Here is a 22518-nt window from a genome sequence, read left to right as displayed (position 1 = left end):
AATAATTTAAATGCCCTACTAAATACCTTAAGAAATAGGGTAACATAGAGACGAGACGTAATGGTAAACTAAGACTGTTTTCAAAAACCTAACTCTCGCAAAAACAAAATATATGTTAGTCAGTGTGTTTTGTTGTTGTATCAGACATATTAATTGTGTTATTTTTATTTAAGAAACTGGATTGCCTCGTCTCTACGCCTTAAGCCATCAATGTAACTAGTGGCTTGAATAATATTTGGCACATCTATAAATTTACAAATATATTTGATGTTTTTTTTTCTTTTTAATGGCATATGAGTAATATATAACTTAAAATACTACAGTTTATTGTAAATTCTCATTTGTATTTCCGGATATGTAGTGATAATTGTGACTGATCCCTACCGCTTATTGTTTTAATTTCTCAGTGGTTTGCAGCCTTTGCTATTACACGTACAATTTATATACTTACATACATTTTATATCTGTTAGTTTGTAGATATATTTATACATTTATTTTGTTTGTATGTTTTTCTACATGCTAGTTATTTGGCTTTGCATATTGCTTTTAGCTATATTTTTTGGTAGCATTTGTGGCAACGTTTTTCTTTCACTTTTTTTTTTGTTTGTTTATTTTTACACCATAGCGTACAACTAAAATAATCACAAACAAGCATCAACAACATTAGAATGACAACAACTGCTAGCTAGTGTTCAAAATTCCAGAAATACTAGAAAAAAGATTAAAACAAAAATTCTCTATTCTTTTAGTGTGAAATAATTGCAAAAAAAAGCAAAAAAAAAAAAAAACAGATTTGAAAGAAAAATAGTTAGAAAACAAAAACTGAAAATCAAATACATAGTCGTCCCTGTATGTATCATTAATAAAAACAATAAAAAAAACAAACGAAAACAAACATCTAGCATGGAGAGTGGAAAGCAACATTTGTGAACTTCCGGTTGAATAACTATATAAGTGCGAACACGGAGAGACAGCGGCTAAAGGGTATGAATGTGAGAGAGAGTGTAGAAACAAGAACATACAAAAATTCTAAAAAGAAAACAAAAAATATCAGTAAAAATCAAAAAAAAAGCTAACAAAACGAGCAAAAATAACAAACAAGAGAACAAAAAACTTAAACTGAAAATTGTTCTACAAACTCCCACACTCTCACATAAACGCAGACAAACATTTTGCAATTGTACCATGAATTGCATATAGAAAAAGCATCACATGCAGACACATTGATTCAAAAAAAAAAATAATAAATAAATGTTTATATAGGTGTGTATATAAGTACATAAATATATGTATGTAGCTATTCATATAATAAAAAGTGAAATTTTATTATTTTAATACCAAAAAGAAAGGGAAACAATATCTGGCATATACAATATAAAACGCCAAAAAAATATTACCTAAACTACCTTTTATCAACAAAAATCGTTTAAACATAAATCTTTAACATACTTTGCACTGAAATCGAAATCATTTAAATTCAAAGTAAACGTAGCATTAAATTTTTCAATTAAATTTAAGTGATTTAGAAAACCAAACTAACAAAAACACATAAAATTATGCTGGCCATGTCAACACTCATGATGCCAGCACCTACCATAGCCATGGGTGCAGCACCACCACCGCCACCCTCTCAAATAACAATGGGTCCTCATAAGCCACCGGAAACTAAACTCTTAGCCATACATCCGGCTGCTGCTGCAGCAGCTGCGGCGGCAGCTCATGCTCAACATCATCATCAGCAACAACATCCGGCTCATATGCAGCAACATAATGGTCAACATACTCAGCAACAGCAACAACAACAGCAGCAAATGATTGCCACACATCATCAACAGCAACAACACTATCAACAGCAACAACAAACGGAGCGTCTTTTTCAGCAACAACAGTTATCAACTGCTTCTAAACCAGGTAAGTGAATGAACTCGTTTGGGGTGATATGTAATTGAATTATTGTTGATATTAAATATTGTTAGAAAACATGCAGAACAAAATCACTTTTTCAAGTTATATGCATCTGGAACAATTAGATTTAAGTGGTGTTTAGCTGATAATTGCAAATGAAAGTAGAAAAACAAATAACTCATATTTTCATATTATTCTGAAAAAAATACAGGCATCTATTAAAAAATTAGACAGTATCGAAAAAAATATTTTTTGGAATATCCCCTAAAACTGGGATAGCACATTATTAGGAAACAAACATTTTCGACAGAACATTGGAACATACCCCTTCCAAATACACATATCCTAGATTTACAAGATACTTTTTTTACACGACTTCGGCACATACCCCTTCCAAATACAAATATCCCTAGATTTACAAGATACTTTTTTTACACGACTTCGCTTTATAATGATTTTTTAATTCTCGTGTCATTCGAAAATCTTTTTAATTAAAACAAGTAAGAAAGCATGGTCGGTCAAGCCCGATTTTATATTTATTACCGATAGAGTCCAATTTCGGGAGTACATTTTTATGGGGGCTAGGTAAAATAATGGACCGATTTCAGCCAGTTTCAAAAGGTCCTTGGGCCGAAAAAATTATATGTACCAAAATTGATGAAAATATCTTCAAAATTGCGACTTGTACTTTGTGAACAAGTTTTTCATGGACAGTCGACCAGCCAGCCAGACAGACGGACATCGCTTAATCGACTCAGAAAGTGATTATAAGTCGATCGGTATTCATTAAGGTGAAAGATAGACTAATATTTTTGGGCGTTACAAACATCTGTACAAACGTATTATACCCTCCCAAATATGGTGGTGTAGAGGACGAAATTGTGAAAGGGCGACACATTTTCAGAGTATGTATATTAAGGTGGGCTGATTTGCAAGGACAAACATTTTACGATATTGTGTCATCGATTTTTCGATAGCTTTTGGCTATTATCAAAAAAATAATTTTCGAGGCGCCCAAATTTAATTTTTTTTTTACTTTTTCTCAACTTTTATTTTTAAAGTTTTTTTTAGTAGGTAATAAAAACAAATCGGCCGATTTAATTTTTTTTCACTTTTGTTCACTTCACTATACTATTTCTTTCTACTTGATAAGAATCCATTGTTCCTACAATTGAATAAATAATTATAAAATATCCTAATTACTTTGTTTATTTCTTTACTTTTTCCATATTCATTTGTCCAATTTGATCCAATTTTTTTCGGCTCAGAGAGTTTGAACATCTCTTCCAGTTTATCCAGCCTTTTCCCTCTTCATCCGGCTTTCAGCCACACTACAGAGAAAATCCGTTTTTTCTCTGTAGTGTGGCGATCCACTGGTCAATCGACCACGAATGGATGAGCCCCCGATGATGAAGGCGTATTTCGTGAGAAACTACACTTGAAAAATGTGTTTTGTCCAGCGAACATCACACTGAATTCTCATGCCTAGAACACCACCCATAGAAATAGATGAAGCAACATGATCTGACGTGCGTTTGTTTGTTAACATACAACATTGAGTCTTACGTGCATTAAAATCGACTCTGTTCGCATAACCCCATTCAGAGATTGTCACAAGATCTTGGTTAAGTGTATCATTCATGTTTTGCCTCATTGCCCCAATCTCCGAAAGGCTTGGCCTATAGTTGAATGAATGGAAAATGTTGCTGTCATCTGCAAAAAAATAGATAGGGTTGGAAGTTTGACTTAGAAGGTCATTGAGAAAAATACTTAATAGAGTAGGAGAATGAATGGAGCCTTGTGGAACCCCTGAATTAATCTTGAACTCATTTGATGAGTTCCGATCTACAACAACTGGTATAGAGCGATCTCTAACATCAAATTAAAAACATCTGAAATACAAACAAATGATGATATTTGTCATTAATCAGAAGTATTTGATTAGTTGTCAAAGTATGGGAGAGAAATTTATTGGAAATAAATTTTATTTTAAAATAGCGGTAGCTATTTGCTAATGATTTGTATTTCATGAAATGGTCTATGCATTTCGTGAGAATGGGTTGAGATATTTGGCTTTTTTTAAATTTTCACTTTTGATATTATCAAACACGACTAAATTATATTACAGATCAAACACTAACCTATTTACATAAACATAAACTAGTTTTATATTTATGAACCTTTGTGAGGATCGGTCCATAACTGCCCTACCCCCCATATAATCACTTTATAAGAAACAAAAAGAAACAGATTTTTCTATATTATGCATGCAAAAACTTAAAAATAAATAGAAAATACACGTACATATATTTTGTTTCAAAAAACAAGGTGATAAAAGCAAATCAAAAATCAGAATCAAATTCATTTTAAACTATATGCTAATTGGTCGCTAAGTTTTTGCCGCCATCTTTGCCTAAAACATACTAATTAAACTAAAAATATTAAATATCGTCAGTTTACCCCCATTAACATTAATGAGAAGCCTCAAAACAAAGGTTTTTTTGTATTTTTAGAATATTTGCTTGGAAATTTTCTAGAAAAAAATTAAGTTAGTTTAGTACTTAGTTAATTTTCCGATATAAAAATGGTTTTATATTAAATATCCTTAACATTTAATGTGGTGACTTATGGCAGTTAGATAAATCTATTGATAAGTAAGAAAATTGTTACCATTTTCAGGTTCATGCAGGTTTTTAAGGGGGCGTAATAAATAAAACTCAATTTCCCAAAAATTGTAACTGAGCAAAAAAGTACCTTTTGTTTTGCAGCTCCTCTAATGTGTTAACTAATAATTAAACTAACAGTTTTCATACAAAAAAAAAACTAATAGTTAAGGCATAACCAGTCTTCGTATTAATGGGGGTTAACTTTTATTTTTACCCTTAAAAAGTTGTAATGAGCTCTAATTATCATCAAATAGTACAAAGTTGTAGCTTTATCTTAAAAAAGTTTTAAAGGTTTTTATTTTTCTGCCGTGGTTGTCATTTTCGTGGAATATATCAAAACCTAAATTTTTAATTTCCAATTTTTTTTTTTAAACAAAAGTTTAAACTCTAAATGGGGATTATTTATGATTACTAGGATCGCCCGGTGGCCGAAATTCGACCACTTTTAAACGCTTTTTACCACTTTTATGGAAGGAATTTAAAAAAATATGATGTTCTGCAAATCTAGAGAAAATAACCTTTTAAACCATATATGTTTCATCAATATTGGTGGACAATAACATACTTAAAAGTGTACCACAAAAGAACGTGTGGCCTATTTATATATAAGATTTTGCAATAAATTTTCTTAAATTGATAATATAGAATAACTTAAAACCTAAGCAAGTGTTAGTGTTAGGACAAATATTTCATCCGATATTTCTTTATATGAAAATTGATCCGGATCAACCATGTTTTATATTTCCCTGTACGTTTATATTCAGTATTATATGTAGTTATTTTATGTTCATCCATGTCAAGTGAGGCATCCTTTACTGCCACTCGTATAATGTCTGACTGCTTTTTCTGAGTTTTATTTATTTATTTTTTATGTTTAACTCTACTCTGCAGTGGTCTTTCATCTTCTCGCACAGCCTATTCATCTTCGTCTTAGGCCTAGAGACAAGTTATATTTAAATGAAGTTAAGTAGTTGTATTATTTTATTTGTGTGTTTAGTTGTTTTGAGTTTTTGCTGTTGTTTCAGATACTTAACTTATTATGCCCTACTGTAGGCAGAAGTAGATATACTCACGCTAATCAAGCCAATAACGAAAAACATATTTTTTATTAAAAAATTTAATCAAGACAAAATTGTATAAATAAAACAAGTTAGAACTGATTGTATTTAATAAGAGTACAGTGTGTTCTTTCAGTCACTTAAATATCCAATGTAAGTAAATATAAAATTAAAGTCATTCAACTGGTGTAGTTACTTTACTTTCCGGTTCTGACCGCTAGAAACCTACCGACTAGCTAGCTTATCCTTGTTGTTCTGTTTATTTTCACCACAAAAGTTTGTTTAGACATAAACGAGTAGAGAAGTTATTTTCTTAAAACTTATAACTTCACACTATTTAAAGTGTGGAAATTTTCACTTTTTAGCATAATAAAATTTATTTACAACTTTGTGAAAGTCTTAAGCACAGCCAGAAATAGAAACTCATAGAAAATAACCATACAAATATATTTTGTGGGAGCTGTGACATAGAAAAAAATTTACTAGGCACATAAATTGTAAGTAAATACCAACTCTTCTATACGTATCTAGGTATCTAAGTAAATTTATTTGTAAAAACCTACATGTACATTTATATTTTTCTGTAGTTATGGTTATATTTACCATTATTTTATTTCCGTTTGTATATTTATATACAATTTTTGTAATGAAAGTAATATTAATTTGTTCATATAAAAGGAAGGTATGCTAAGACTGACTGTTGGAATTCTTAGAAACTTATATTATTTTAAAGGGTTTACGAAAATCTGTTTGTTTTGTGAATTGCAAATTGCAATTTTAGAAACTTGACTTTATTGGAATTTCTTTGCTTGCACAGGCTTTGTGAAACTAATCGCAAACTAAATATACCAGAAAGCTATTTTGTTATAAATTAAATCTCAATTACTTCGAGAACGTATGACTACTTAGAATTTTAGTATATTCAATATAATATACACACGATTTTCCAGTCAGAAAGATTATTTTAAAAGCCACACAATGTTCAACAGGTAGGCTTTCAAAAGAGAAGACTTCAACATTAAGACAATTTTCTAACGATCTCAACATCCAGAATATCTTCTGTAGGATAAATTGTAACTTCCGCGAGACAAATATACCACAATTTTTAAATAGATAGTCTTATCATCCGCAAGATATTCTACAGGGAAATATTTTCAATATAAAAACATTTAATTTCAATGTTTTACAAAAAAATTTCGACATTTGCAAATAAAATTTGCGTCCTCAAAATTTTCTAGAGTGAAAGTCTTTCTGTAGAAATCCTTAACATTCTTAAGAATTTCTAAAGAAAATCCATAAATTTTCAAGAATTTCTATTGACAAATTTATCATTTGCAAGCCTTTCTATAAAAATTATGAACATTTGAAGATTTTCTATAAAAAACTTAAAAATTTTTTGGGGATTTTTTAGTCTTTTTTGTTATTCTTAAGGCTCCAAACTCATTTTTATGTATTTTCTCCCATTTATAATAGCTAATTTCTAATCAAATAGGAATAAATAAGGAAACCCGAAATAAATTAAGGCCCTAATTTTGTAAATCACGTCACAAAGTGATATTTATATGGAAAGTAAAAACAAAATTTCAAAAATTTTAAAAATTTGTTTTTGTATTATATACAAATTCTTAACAGAACAAACGCACCAAAATTCAAGCGTTGATTTGCCTTTCATAATTTGAAAACATTTTATATAAAACAAAAACTAATTTTTAAAATTTTTGAAATTTTGTTTTTGCTTTCCATATAAATATCACTTTGGTGACGTGATTTACAAAATTAGGGCCTAAATTCTTTTACTATTCACAGTGGTTTTGAAAGATTTTTTTTTGGAAATAATTCCGTATCTCAAGATCTATTAGAGATATTGTTAAGAAATTTCACATGGTTAGAGCTGAGGTGTTTATGAGTGAATATACAGTAGTTGAACTTCCTAGGGCTAATGGTCACTGCGAAGTTGGTCACCTCAGGTTTAAAATTTAAAAAATCCATTTATGAGCCGAATGAGCTGAAATTTAAACTATAAATAGTCCTTGATAAGATCTAAAAAAAATGCGTGTACATCTCTGGGTTATCGCTTTTAGTTGAAGATTTATTTAGATTTATTTAGATTTATTTATTTTTTTTAATTTATCTCCATCTTTATTTGGTTTTTTGATAAGGGTCTGATATCTGTGAAATTCTAAATAAAATAAAAACAAATTTCTAACAGTTATCTCGTCCCTATAAAAAGTTACACGCATCCATAGTTTGAACATGTAAAAAGGACGAATTTTTTACGTTTTTTCCCAAAAAAAAGTTCCTATATTTTTTCATTTGTTTACGATTTTTATATGAACCAGCAAGAGAACTTAATGCGAAAGCGTGTAAAGTAAAATTTAGCTCACTTAAGCTGACATAGTACCTCCCAGACATTTTCCTAATTGGCCATATTTAAAAAAAATATTAGGTTTGAGCAATATGCCTATCGTCATCGTTTTAAGCGTACAATTTCACCTTGGAAAAGTAATATTTAAAAAAATTAAACCAGCCGATTTTTTTTTATTACCAATAAAAAAAAACCTTAAAAATTAAAGTTCAAAAAATGTAAAAAATGTATATTTTGGCGCCTCGGAAATGATTTTTTGTTTATGTCGTAATGGAAAAAAGCCAAAAGCTATCGAAAAATCGATGGCACAACATCGACAGATTTTTTTCCTTACAAATCGGCCCATTTTGATGTATATTCTGAATCCTTATGAAATTCTAAGACAATATAGCTATATCCGTTCGTCTGTCTATCTGTACGTCTGTCTGTCTTTTGAAACCACTATAAAGCCCGAACGAATGGAGCTATATGGCTTAGATTTTCCAGCAATATTATCTGTTGATAAGGTTTGTTTGGTAATATTGGTCTATGATTTCCACTATCGCCCATACAAATGTCCCCGGAATACTGTTTCAGCAGTCATAAATATCTTGATTATGCGGCAATCCTGCTAAAATTTTGCACAATTTAGATATAAGTTGTACTGAAATAAGTATTGCGAAAAAATTATGTTCTGCATACTCAGAAATCCTGAAATCGTCCTTTTATCCTGGGACATATAATCCTAATAAGCATTTTTCGTGGGACATATAATCCAAATCAGTGTTCTTGATGGGTGATTCGAAATTAAAAAATTAATAAAACATCAGAATACAGAAACATTATTTATTAGCATCTTTGTAGTCTTTTCGTACCAAGTGAAGATCTAATAAAATTAAAATGGAGAAAGTCGGGAAATTTTTGGACCCTCTGATAGCAAAAAACTGGAGCAAGGTGGTTAAAACTGTTGAAAATTTAATTTTCAAATACAAATATCTTCTATGTTATAAGAAATAATTGATAGATATGATAATTAGCAAGATTTTCATTAGACAACTCGTACATTCGTAAGATTTTCTTGGGAATAATTGAACATTTACAATATGTGGTAAACTTAAACATTACCAATTTTTTTTATAGAAAACTTGACTAGTTGCATGATTTTCTATGGAAAATGTGACTAGTCACCAGATGTTCCATAGAAAACTTAAATATTTCCACGATTTTCTACCGAAAACTTTACTATTGAAAAGTAATACTGAAAACTTTACTATTCGCAATTTTTTCTATAGAAAACTTGATTATTGAAACAATTTTCTATATAAACCTTCAAAGTTGGAAAGATTTATTATATAAGACTTGACTAATTTTTTTAAAGTAAACATGATTATTGACAAGAATTTCTTTTGAAAACTTGATTGTTGGCAAAGTTTTTCTATACAAAACTTGACTATTACCAAGAATTTCTGTAGAAAATTTTCTATATAAAACTTGACTATTAGCAAGAAACCAATTACACGATGCAACGATGGAAAAAAACTTGGAAAACGGCCTAGCGTGGGTTATAGGTCATGCTGACTACACCACAAATTGTCTGTAAAAATTTCAGAAGCACCCTCAAATTCAGAAGTTATTCTAAAAAATAGTTTTCAGTGATGTTCGTCAAATTATCGATCTGTAGCTTAGTCAGTTTTTGTCCAACTTTAAATTTTTTAAAGGGTTTGGAAAAGAAAACTGATTGCACTTTAAAATGACGTGCATTTTTTGATACATTTGTAAGTTATAAGTATTGTTTTTGTTAAGAATATCTAAAAGAATAGTCAAATTTATGAACTTTTTTGATTTTAGTCGCTTTTCATTGCTTATTTTGATATGAAAGCTTGTAAAACTTTATATCAACGTATATAGGAAATTTAGTTCTTAACAAAATATGGTTTTAATTATTCAAATCGGATGAAAATTCTAAAAGTTATTCAACTTTTAATTAACACCATTTTTAGTATTTTCTCCCCCAGCGCATATAAATAAAAAAAATAAAAAAAAACTGTGGAAAAAAAAATATTTGCAAAATTTTTAATTTACAAGGTAAATTTTTTAATATCTCATTTTTTCCCATATAAAGTTGTGCAAAAAAGAATAGGGTTTCATAGAAAAAAATTAAATTAACTATTGCTGAATTTGAAAAATTACGAAAAAAATAAAAAAATAAAGCGAAACTTTTTATAAAAACTTATGAAATTTTTATATATATACATTTTGTGCATACATTTTCTGAAAGCCTAATTCTTTGACTATCTATAATTGTTTAAAATTTCGAAATCGGTCTAAAAATGTGTGAGTTAGGGGTACTAAAGTATTACGACCTACCCTAAAACAGTTTTTTCAAAATATCTCAAAATTTTGAGGGTGTTTCAACCTAGGCCTACAACCCCGATTAGGTCGCTTTTCAAGTTCTGACAAAAAGTGTCATTTTGTAGCAGAGTGTTATTAAGTATAAATATTGTGCTGCTTACTTTCTCTTGCATTTAAGATAAAAGGAAACTATATACTATGGGAATACTTCTCCCATAGTAGGAAGATTTTTCTTCAAATTACTATTTGTAATTCTACTACCGGTATTACATGTAGACTTTTGTTGGTATCAACTTAAATTGTTATCCGTTTTAATTCTATTTTAAGACTTGTTTCCTTTTTTTGCAAATTAGACTGTATGGATTTGTATAAAAGTGTAAGACAGAAGGCAAGTGCAAGTGTACTCATCTGTTTGGCTGGGGTTTACGGCACATAAGTACTTACTTGTGTGAATACTGACTACATATTATACATACGTATGTAACAGGAAGCCTAAATGTATTTCGTTTAATATTATTTGGTTTCGGCTTTTGCATATTTATCTACAAACTTTGCTTGAATATAAAAATACCGGAACTTGTTGAAATTTAATAAAATGAATTTATATATAATTAGTATTATACAGACACACTTAAAATCAATATAATGTGCAAATATTCGTATATTATTTAATTTATTATTAACAATAAAAGAAGCCCATTGGATTTCATTATAATTTAATTTTACCATCTGAAATAACAAACATGTAAAGAGAAATTTGTAATTATTTAAGGCGATTAATATTGATTACATTTTTGTAGTGAATTGGAATTTAAAGTCAGTTAATTTTTATTATTTAATTTTTAGCACTATTTTAGAATAATTAAAACTATGTATATGAAGATTAGTTTTGGTAATAAATTGATTAAATAAAACTGATAATTATGATTTTTAATGTTTAAAGTTAATCATAGCAGGTCTTATATCTAATTAATAAACAAGGATGGAACAGTTATATTGAAAATTTACATGAAAATACATTTTTTTATTCATATACAATTTTTAAAATAATAACATATTACATTGGATTTCATTGTTGTGTTTAAAGAAAATCATAATCATGTCAATATTCATACTGGCATTGCTGCAATTACCTTTAAAAAATTGTTTCAGATTTATTTCCTCTCCTCACAATTGTTAACAAAAAAGTTGAGCTAATCAAAACTATGAGAATGAATATAAACAAATTTCCACAACTAAAAAAATTCAATTACAGAATGTATTGTAAATTTGAATAAAACAAAAAACGAAAACCGGAGTTTCCCCTATAAATAAATACATATGTATGCTTTTAAGGATAGGCTTTTGGGTTTGTATGTGGTTTAATACATGCCCAGCGGGAAAAAATGCTAGGGTTTCACTTTCTAGTCCTTCTAAAACACCTGTTTATACATTCTATAAGACACGATACTCATTAAGTCATGCCTTCTCTTAGAAAATATTCTAGACATTGCATCTCTTCTTTAAAAATAAAATTTCATACACATTAATAATTGCATTAGAAAATAAGCCTTTATTTAAAATTCAAACAAGATTGGTTTTGCAATTATTCGTTTTTATTGTCTCTCAATAATACTTAGTATGTATTTTGATCTCATTATCATTAATATATAAGCCACCGTACGCCGGATAAAATTGATACAATACGGCTGGGTTTCGTTGTGTCTTCAAAATATGGCCTTTAGGAAGGCCTCCTTACTGCAAGCTTTTCCCGCTGGGTCCATATAAATATGCACTTTTATTTGTATATGCATACAAATGTATATTAGACCTGCCGTTAAATAATAGGTTTACTTTATCATAACTAAAACTATAGTTTTGAATTTGGATATTTATGGTTTTTCTCGTTCACTTCGTTTAGAACTTTTTGTATTAGCAAATAAAGTGAAATAACGATACTATTTATGTTAGAACTTGAAATAATTCCACTGCGATAAAGTTTTAATTTTTTGACCAAAGGTAGCATTATATTAACTGAAAAAAATGTTGTAAGTTAATATCTTAGAGAATTCTTATTGTCAGAATTATATTGTGGAATTTTATGGGAATCAGTTTTGTGGAAGATCTTAACCCTCTATATCCTATCCTTAGGTGTCAAAAAAGATATTTAAGGATTAAAATATTCTACGAAAATGTTTGCGAAAAGATTTTATGGAAGGTCACCAAAGTCACCAAAGTTGTAAGTAAAGCTCTTTACGGTTAAGTAGAAAAATTGTATAAAAACATTTTAAAATTTTTCAAAAGGGAGTAAGGTTTGTGTAGCTCCTAATGAATAAATATAAGCTTTTTGTATAAGTAGTTGGTATTGATGAAAACTTTAGGACTTGAAGCTTAATAGTTTAGTAAAATGAAATAGTTTTATGATTTTGTCGGACTTCATTTACATTAGAAACTAAAAAAATTTAATATAGGGATTTTCCATGAACAAAAATATAAAATTTGAATTAACGTACAATTTTACCGGTTAAATATATAACAACAAAATTTAGAAATAGTGTAGATCCAAATATCCTTAAACCAATGGGAAAAATGTGTTCCAAAATCTAAGTTTTTTTTAGAAAACATCCTACTGTGACGATATTTACCTTCTGATAGTTAAATAACTTTGTACGTATTTAAAAAAGATATAGGGCTTTACCTTTTTATAATTTTTAACTCAAACCTAAATTATTTTTTTTAAATTGGCAAAGTTTGGATAGGTTCGGAGGTTACCCTTGAACTAAAAGAGATAACATACATAAGTATATTTTAATCATATTTTAAATTTTAGCTCATTCGAAATATACTTGGGTTTTTGCCGATTTTTTTAACCTTTATGTCAACGGCAACATACCTGGGTATGTTTTGCATTTTCAAAATGCTGTAACTCTGAATTGAATAAACGGATCAACTTGAAATTTCCTGATATCCTAGCCAAAACTTTTTTCCGCAACTATCCCAAGCACCCTTACGTCAACATCTTACATACCTGGTTCTCAATAGTAAAACGCATGCAAATCTATCTTCTATATAAATAAAAATCAAATGTCGTTCGTTGGTAATTGCATCAGTAGAGAACGGACTGACCAATTTAGAAAAAAATTTTTTAGAATGTTGATCATAGCCCAACTAAGTTTTTTATGGAATGAAAAATTGACCACGCCCACTTTTACGCCCTTTTCTTCGATTTATCTAAAATCGGAAAACGGCTAAATTTGGCTAAATTTTTGTTTAAATGATCATAGTAATCCAATTTAAGTTTTTACTGAAAGAAAAATTGACCACGACAATTTTTTTTCGATATATCTAAATTCGTAGGAAAAGGAGCTCGATCTGCGATCACTCATATTTCTAGCAAAAATCGATTTTTTTTATATAAAAACTCAAAAAATCAAATTTCGATAATAACTTGGCCAATAAGCGTTGAATCAAGAAAAAGACCTCAATCTGCTCTCTCATATTTCTGACCAAATTTGATTTTTTATATAAAAACTCATAATATCTAAATTGACTAATAAGCGTTTAATCAAGAAAAGGACCTCGATCTGTGATCACTCATATTTCTGACCAAAAATCGATTTTTTATATAAAAGCTCAAAATATCTACATTGGATAATAACTCATATTTCTGACCAAAATTCTATTTTTTTATATAAAAACTAAAAATATCTAAATTCGCTAATAACTTGGCCAATAAGCGTTGAATCAAGATAAGGACCTCGATCTGTGATCACTCATATTACTGACCAAAACTCGATATCTTATATAAAAACTCAAAATATCTAAATTCGCTAATAACTTTGCCAATAAGCATTGAATGAAGAAAAAGACCTCGATCTGTGTTCACTCATATTTCTGACCAAAAATCGATATTTTATATAAAAACTCAAAATATCTAAATTCGCTAATAACCTGGCCAATAAGCGTTGAATCAAGAAAAAGGCCTCGATCTATGCTCTCTCATATTTCTGACCAAATTTGATTTTTTATATAAAAACTCAAAATATCTAAATTCGCTAATAACTTGGCCACTAAGTGTATAATCCAGAAGAGGAGCTCGATCAGTGATCACTCATATTTCTGACCAAATTTGATTTTTTATATAAAAACTCAAAATATCTAAATTCACTAATAACTTGGCCACTAAGTGTATAATCAAGAAGAGGAGCTCGATCAGTGATCACTCATATTTCTGACCAAAAATCGATTTTTTATATAAAAACTCAAAATATGTACATTGATTTACATGAAATCAGTTGTTGCAAGGCTTAGGTTTTTGACAACAAACTTAGGTTCTTTGTCTCTCAGTAGCGCTTTTAGGTATATTTTATTCTATATCCTATACATATGAATAAAAATTATCATTCAATAATACGTTTTTTTTTTCTTTTTAACTATTTTTACCCTTTTCAAACCGCTTCTCACAAATTCACAAATCGAACACAAGCATTTTTTTAACTTGGACAGGACAACGTCTGTCGGGTCAGCTAGTATAATGATAAAATTGAAAAGTATAGTATTTTTTCAAAGTTTTTACCCACTCTACTTCACATTTTTGATAACAGCGGGTCCAAATATATCCCGATTTTCTCAAAAAAAAAGATTTATTTAAAATTCGTGGCTGACTCCAAAGTTATATGTATTTGAATTTAAATAAATTTAAAAAGGCGATTTTTCGCTAGTTTTTGGGAAAAAAGTACTTTTTTTATTTTTAAGTTAGCTAAAAAATTTCAGAGATGTATTAGGAATTTCTAAATTTTGAAAAGCTAACTTTAAACTAAATATTTTAAATGAAAATAAATTTAAAAATTATAACGTCTATTTTTTTTATGTAAAATTCAACTTTAGGGCAAAAATTTTCAAATCGCATAGTCGATATCAAAACAATGTAACCTATTTTAGTTGGTCAAATATGTTCTTAATTATTTAGTAACGCGTTCCGATACCCCGTTCCTAGTGTTGATATTATAGCAAAAAAACTAAAAATTCCCATTTTTTGGGATTTTTAATTTTTTTTTTTGTAATTACGGAATTCCTGATTATAAATTTCAATATTTGTTTTTATTTTTCTATATCAAATAAAAAAGTCTATACAACTGTAAAATTTCATTAAAAACTATTAATAAATAAAAAAATAATTTTAATTTGAAAATGTATCTTTGCAAATCTAAATAAAAAGCATTTTTTGTCATACCTACACAACCACTTTTTTTCAAAAAACAATGACTAAATGAAAGGTTAAAGCTGGTTATCATAAAATTTGAACCTTTTGTGTATTTCTGACAAAATAAAAAAAAATAATACAGAAATTCCAACAAACGAGTTAGATATTAGCATTTTTATGCTAACGGCATGCCATTCACCATACAAAACGTATGAACATACCCAGGTATGTTGCTGTTGACGTGCGTAAAGCAGTTGTGCTGTTGGCATAAATGTTAAAAAATTTAATAAAATTCACAATACGTTGCACAACATTAACCGATTGGATGTAAGTGCTGGCTAAATAATACTACCCAACCAAATCAAATCTATTAGTTAAGGGCCGGTCTAATGTTTCTACATATAAGTTTACATACATATGTGTAGGGAAAAAATTATTGCTGTAAAATTATATTTACTATGCAAATATTATTACTATTTATTGTTTGCTTTTGTTCAATATGAACAAAAATAAAAATACAATGCAAAAATTTTTCATTAATTATCACAAGTATTTTCATATGAAATGTAAAAATAAAAAACTATTGCACGACAACAACAAAACAATGGTTTATATTTTTCCTACCAAATGTTTTTTTTTTTTAATTTTGAAATTCTTTACACAATGCGCCAATTTAAATTTTCATGCAAATTAGTTTATGCATGTGTGGTGTATATTTTTTTTTATCCAACTTAACAAACTAACTAATAACTATGAAAAAAAAATATTATTTTTTCACTTCCTTTTATTGATGACTGCCAAAAAATGTTAAATGTTTTGGAAAAATTGCTATTGTTTTATTACAATGATTTTTTTTTTAAAAATATGTAACGATATAAAATTAAATCATCACTGAACTATAGTCGGTCAACAGCAACAGAAATTACATGAGTTTATAGACATTATGTAGATCCTATAGTTTGTGGATGTTTCAACTTTTTATAGACAATCTTGTAAATTATATAGATTTGTAAAGAAAATTATGTGGAATATAATATAGAAAATTATGTGGAATATGACCAATTATGGACCGATCACCATAAAATTAGGACGTGTGATTTATGTCTATATGAAAGTTATTTATGTTGAATATTGTGTATATAGCAACATTTTAAGCACGTTAAAATGATTTTCGGAAGCGGGTCTAAATGGGAGCTATGACTAATTATGGACCGATCGTAACAAAATTTGGTGACATGAATTTTGTATATACAAAACTTATTCGGAGCGGAATTTGTTAAAGATTTATGACCGATAAAGTCCAATTTCGAGAGGACATTTGTATGGGGGCTAGGTGAAATAATGGACCGATGGGTGCCCCGATAGGCCAGTCGATAGTGTGCTGAACTATTAATCTGAGGGTTGCGGGTTCGATTCCCGCCAGAGACTCTGGGTGTAACTGCAGACAAGCAAATACGCTTTGCAGTTTGTGTTTGTTTTAAAAAAAAAAAAAAAAAAATTTCAGCCAGTTTCAATAGGCTTCGTCCTTAGGCGAATTACATGTACCAAATTTTATCGAAATATCTTCAAAATTGCGACCTGTACTCTGCGCACAAGGTTTACAAGGACAGGCAGCCAGACGGACGGACGGACATCGTTTAATCGACTCAGAAAGTGATTCTAAGTCGATCGGTATACTTTAAGGTGGGTGTTACACCAATATTTTGGGCGTTACACACATCTGCACAAACGCATTATACCCTTCCCACTATGGTGGTGTAGGGTATAATTAGAAACAGATTTTCTACAGAAAATTTACAAGATTTTCTACAGAACACTTGAATATCTGAAAGAAAGTCTTGCATCTATTTAAGTTTTCTATAGAAAATTCTGCAGTTGTTATTTGGGAATAATAATAAAAGCTATTCAAACGCAAATTGCAAATATTTAAGTTTTCTGATTTAAATTTAGATTGTGTGGCCATAAAAACTTGAGAATTGCTAAATTTTCTAAAAAATTTCATGCGAAATTTATATAAACTTGATAGTTTTCCTTACGAAGTCTACTTTCTTTTTGTACTATTTAGTCTTACAACATCTTTAACGGCTCAAAAACATTCCAGAGCGCCCAGAAAAAAATAAAATATTTTTAAAAAAAAATGTATGACATGAGCAAAAAGAGCACATAAAAATATTGATTAAAGGTCAATAATTTTAATGTTGGAAGCTTACAGGCACCAAATCATAACAAAATCATGCAAACAACAAAAAATATGACGCCTTACTGTGACCTTGGATTGATTTCATTTAGTTTAGTTAGAATACTTTTTTCTCATTTTTTATTGTTCGGTCAATATGGTTAAAATGGCACAAATACCAATATATGTGGCAGTTGAAAGTAAATAAAGTTTTCACAAAGAAATAATAGTTGATGTTGCGAATAGTTGTAGTAGTAACAAACTTTTATTTTCAATTTGATTCTTTTAGCACTTAGTTTTTATATACATTGTTTGGGTCACATATTTATGGTGTAATAAAGAAATAGAAAAGAGCTGAAGCTATTCATAAATTTTGTTCTATTTAGGTTTGGAGTAAAGTGTGTAGATTAAAATAAATATTTGTTGGTGACTATTTTATATAGCACCCTGTATAAATATTAATATTTTTGTCATACTCTGATTTTCTTCATCGAGTCAGATGTCCTTTTAATTGGATAATAAATGTCCACAGGATATATTAGATCCATGTTGGAATCAAATATTTTATGTATTAATTTTATATATTGTAAATTTGTGTAATTTTTATGACCGATATCTCATTTTGTTCCTATTACATGTGACTTTCCGATAAATCCAAAAATCTGAACAATTTCTGCAGTTTTCGATTTTTCATGATTTTTTTAAAACAAAGAAAAAGGCTATTTTCACGTAAAAAATATATTTTTGCTTCAATTTGTTATTATAACTCCCAAACTACTGATCAGATTGAAACGTAATATATATGTGAAAATTTGTACATATCATAAGAAATGTGTTTTCAAAATTCAATCAATCGGAAGAAGAACATTAACTAATCAAATTTGTGTATATCAAACAAAAAACTAAAATTTTATGTTTCACTTAATAGTGAATAAATTCGAAAAGAATCAATTGATATTTTATGTATGATCTATATCTCATTTTGTTCCTATTACATGTGGCTTTCCGATAAAGCCAAAAATCTGAAAAATTTCTGCCGTTTTAGATTTTTCATGATTTTTTTAAAACAAAAAAATAGCTATTTTCACGTAAAAAATATATTTTTTGCTTCAATTTGTCATTATAACTGCGAAACTACTAAGCCGATAGAAACGCTATATATAAACGGATTAACTTTTAGGCAATCTCAATCTTTCCGTCACATATACAAGTAACGGAACGACATGTTCAATTGCTTGGGCAAGGTTTCTTATTTTGATTCCTAGAATACGATGTTCCTTGTCACTTGGGTGACTTTATTGCTTCCCTACAAATTGACCAGCCGTAATGTACATTAGAGTGTCCCTTAGAATTAAATTTTTTGAAATATTGAAACGGTACCCCCTGAAAACTTTCCTAATGACCTAAAATACCACCAAAAAAATTTTTAGCTTGTTCTTAGAAGGGCAACCCGTGCCGACATTCGATTTAGTTTTGAGGTGCATTTACAAGGGGAAAAATTAATTTTTTTCAGTTTTTTTTTAAATTTTGCTATTATATCCTTTAACTTATGAGGTGGTGGTAAATTTAACACCCTCTCTTCATTTTTTTTAAAGTTTTATCAAAAGGCTTGCAAAATAAAGTGCAGCAGTTTTGTTTCAAATAACATTTTGCTTTCTTTTTTAAATTTTTTTAAATTAAAATTGCTGTATATTTTTGTTAAAAAGAAAATATTAACGAAAAAATGTTTTTTAAAGTAAAATTTTTTGCAAAAATTATAAGGTGTAAAATTTACACCACATCTGTGACTATGTCAAAAATTTTCACGTCATAAGTTAAAGGATATAATCACTTTTGCAACATAATTTCAAATAATCGAAATGTGTACGTAACTGTTGTTCTAATGAGATATAAAAGACAAAAATTGGTTAAAAAATGTTAAAGTTATTAAAAAATCGCCAGGCCATTAACGTGTCTCAGGCCACTAGAACAAGAAATGTAGGAACAAAATTAACATATTTTGAGAAATATTAAAACAAAAGTTTATTCTTACTTAATATATGTATATCCATATTTACTTGTATATGAGTTTTTATCTTCATAGGATACAGTTAACCTATTCGCAGGTATAACCAAAAATCTAATTTCATATTTTTAAAAATTTAGTTAAACAATTTTCAGAATTTTTTGATCATCACATGGGGATTTATTGACAACATAATAGGGAATAAAAATGTGAAAAAAATTAATACCACCTATAGTGTTTCCGTACCTGCTATTTAAATTTTGCGATTTTCGAGAATATTATAGTCCAGGTCAATTTAAATATAGTCGGAAAACGCTAAGCCTTAAATCTTGAGGGTCAAAGGTCAAACTTTTCAATATTTGGAATTTTTCATGGAGTATCTCTCAAAATGACCCTGAACTTTTAAAATCACGTAAAACACAGTAATTTTAACCACAAGTGCTCTTAAGGGTTAATTTCCATTTTAAAATCGGCCCAAAAATATATAATATTTCGCTATCTCTCCATGAAAAATTGAAAAATTTTACCTTTGACCCTCAAGATTTAAGGCTTAGCGTTTTCTGATTTTAGCAAAACATTCAGACTATATTTAAATTGACCTGGACTATAACATTCTGAATTGGTTTTACTTAGCAGTAAGGAAATTCTAATAATAAACACAAAATATTGCAAACTTACGTTAAATATTGTTGGATATCTTTGTCTAACATGGTAATAAACTTATTGCGTATTTATATATGCGTCAATCATGCACTATCTGACATCAAATTAGACACATTCACTGACAATGATATCAAACTTTGGAAAGATTTGTCTAATTCCACTTGATTAAGGAATTTGTTTACTGTAACCATATATATGGTTGATACAATCATGTGAATCATAAATTAACCATATTATGGTTATCACAATCATGTAAATGGTTACTGTGACTATAATATAGTTAAAAAATTTGTAACAATATTGAAATGGTTACAGTAACTATGCCCAACTATATTTTTTCTCTGCGTGTATGATGTTTGGTAGTCAATTGTTTTGTAAATTGTTCGGGAAGGAATCTGATCAGAATATTTCTGATGAAAATTTAATGATGGACTTTGTTTTAGAATGGTTTTTAACATTATCACTCCATGAATTTTTAACATTAACGTTATTTTTTGTTTTTCTTTAAAGCCTAGTAATCTGCGAAAAGTTATGGTTTTTTCATGCGAAACATTTTATATGCAACAAATGATCAGGTGTTGGCTTATAAGAACAGAGTACTGCTTTTGCGAAATTATTTCCCATATATTTCATTCCAAATATTTTTATATGTAGCTTGATATCATTTTGCACAGAGTACTAAGCTTTACAATAAAATATTAAAAAATCTACATTAAAACTTAATTTTTACTTTTTTGGAAAAATTTAAATTATTTGAATAATTCGATTAATTTTGTACGCGTTTCTAACAAGTTCGAATTATTCGTTTTATTTGAACAGGAGAAAAATCGTATAATTTGAATACCCTAATATGTACGTACCTACGTATTAATTGTCAACCGTAAGTATTTTTGCATTAGTCACAAATCAATAAAGTATATTAAAAACTGAAATAATTGCCCTTGTTTAAATCGTTGACGTTAGAAACGCATTCTTTGGGTATGATAAATTTCAGAAAAAAAAAATATTTTCCCAAATGTTTTCACTCTCACAGAGAAAAACAGTACGTGATTACCAGAGATTTGCATGTGCAGGATTCCATCGTTATTGGCAAATAGTTTGTGCATCCAAATTTTGGCATTTTCAATTAAAAATATTTTCGAAACGAAAACAGAAATTTCTTTGCTGTTCTAATGAAAATTGTTTTCGTTCATCCATTCCAAACTCATCCCTCCCCTACCGCCTTCTGTTGCTGGTGCAACTATAAATGCAGTTGTTTTTACGGTTGCTGTCGTTGATTTTGTTTGTGAATTTTGTTGTTGCTTTTACTATCGTTTGAGATAGGTAAAACTAACGGTAAATGAACGTTGAAGCATCACTTTCACACAAGTTTGAGTAAGTACGACAACATACTACTACAATAAGATTACACATACATACACATGCATACACATTTACGCATACCATCACTTGCATATATGTATAAGTAATATTTGTATATAGTACATAGACTTTGTCAGTAGAAGAAGCATGTTGCAAGTAGTATGAAGTTCTTTTACCCCACTTTAGTTGTTAGCAGTACGAAGAAGCAAAAATAAAAAAAATTTAAGAAAACTGCACTCAATTCAAATGCAAACACCGTGCATTTAATTTAAAGTTTGCGACACCTTTTCTATGTTTTTTTTGTGTTATTTTTTTGCATCAACAACATCATCATCTTCTTTACAGTCTACTTGTATCTACGTATTTGTGTGTTTATATCTGTTTACGTTTTTTTTCTTTACTACAATCAAGTGTACTATGTCGTTTGAAAAGTATTTTTGCGTATTTATCTTAGAAGGGGTAAAACATTTCATTTCCATTTTAAGAATTCTTTAAATGCGTGTATATGAGTGCGATTATCAACAAAAGTTTTTTTTCATGTCGCTATGTACGTATATTAGGGTGGTCCCAAAGTCTAGAATTGTTCTCTGTCATCTGAAAATTAAATTTTGAGGATTTAAACAAATTCGGATAACCTTTGTAGGTGGCACATTTTATTTGAAGCTTCGAGTTAAAATATTAAATTTTGAAAAAAAAATTCAATTAAAAACAAGTAAGAAAGTATGGTCTGTCAAGCCCGACCATATAATACCCTACACTAAGTAAAAGAGCAAAAACATTTTTCTTTTAAAATTTCAATAATTT

At 28.8% G+C, this 22518-nt stretch overlaps 1 protein-coding gene across 1 annotated transcript in view; it reads left to right on the top strand.

The window, feature by feature from the left end:
* Nucleotides 1-1535: 1535 nt before the first annotated feature.
* LOC135953130 (uncharacterized) overlaps nucleotides 1536-22518 on the top strand; it is a 504136-nt gene continuing 483153 nt past the window's right edge. Inside the window, exon 1 of the mRNA XM_065502823.1 lies at nucleotides 1536-1912. Within this exon, the coding sequence (XP_065358895.1) occupies nucleotides 1558-1912 (355 nt within the window). The 5' untranslated portion in view covers nucleotides 1536-1557. The remainder of the gene's footprint in view (nucleotides 1913-22518) is intronic.

The sequence above is a fragment of the Calliphora vicina genome, chromosome 1, assembly GCF_958450345.1.
Source record: "Calliphora vicina chromosome 1, idCalVici1.1, whole genome shotgun sequence".
Lineage (NCBI taxonomy): Eukaryota > Metazoa > Arthropoda > Insecta > Diptera > Calliphoridae > Calliphora > Calliphora vicina.
The sequence above is the reverse complement of the archived record's forward strand: the minus strand, read 5'-3'. Positions and strand labels throughout refer to the sequence as shown.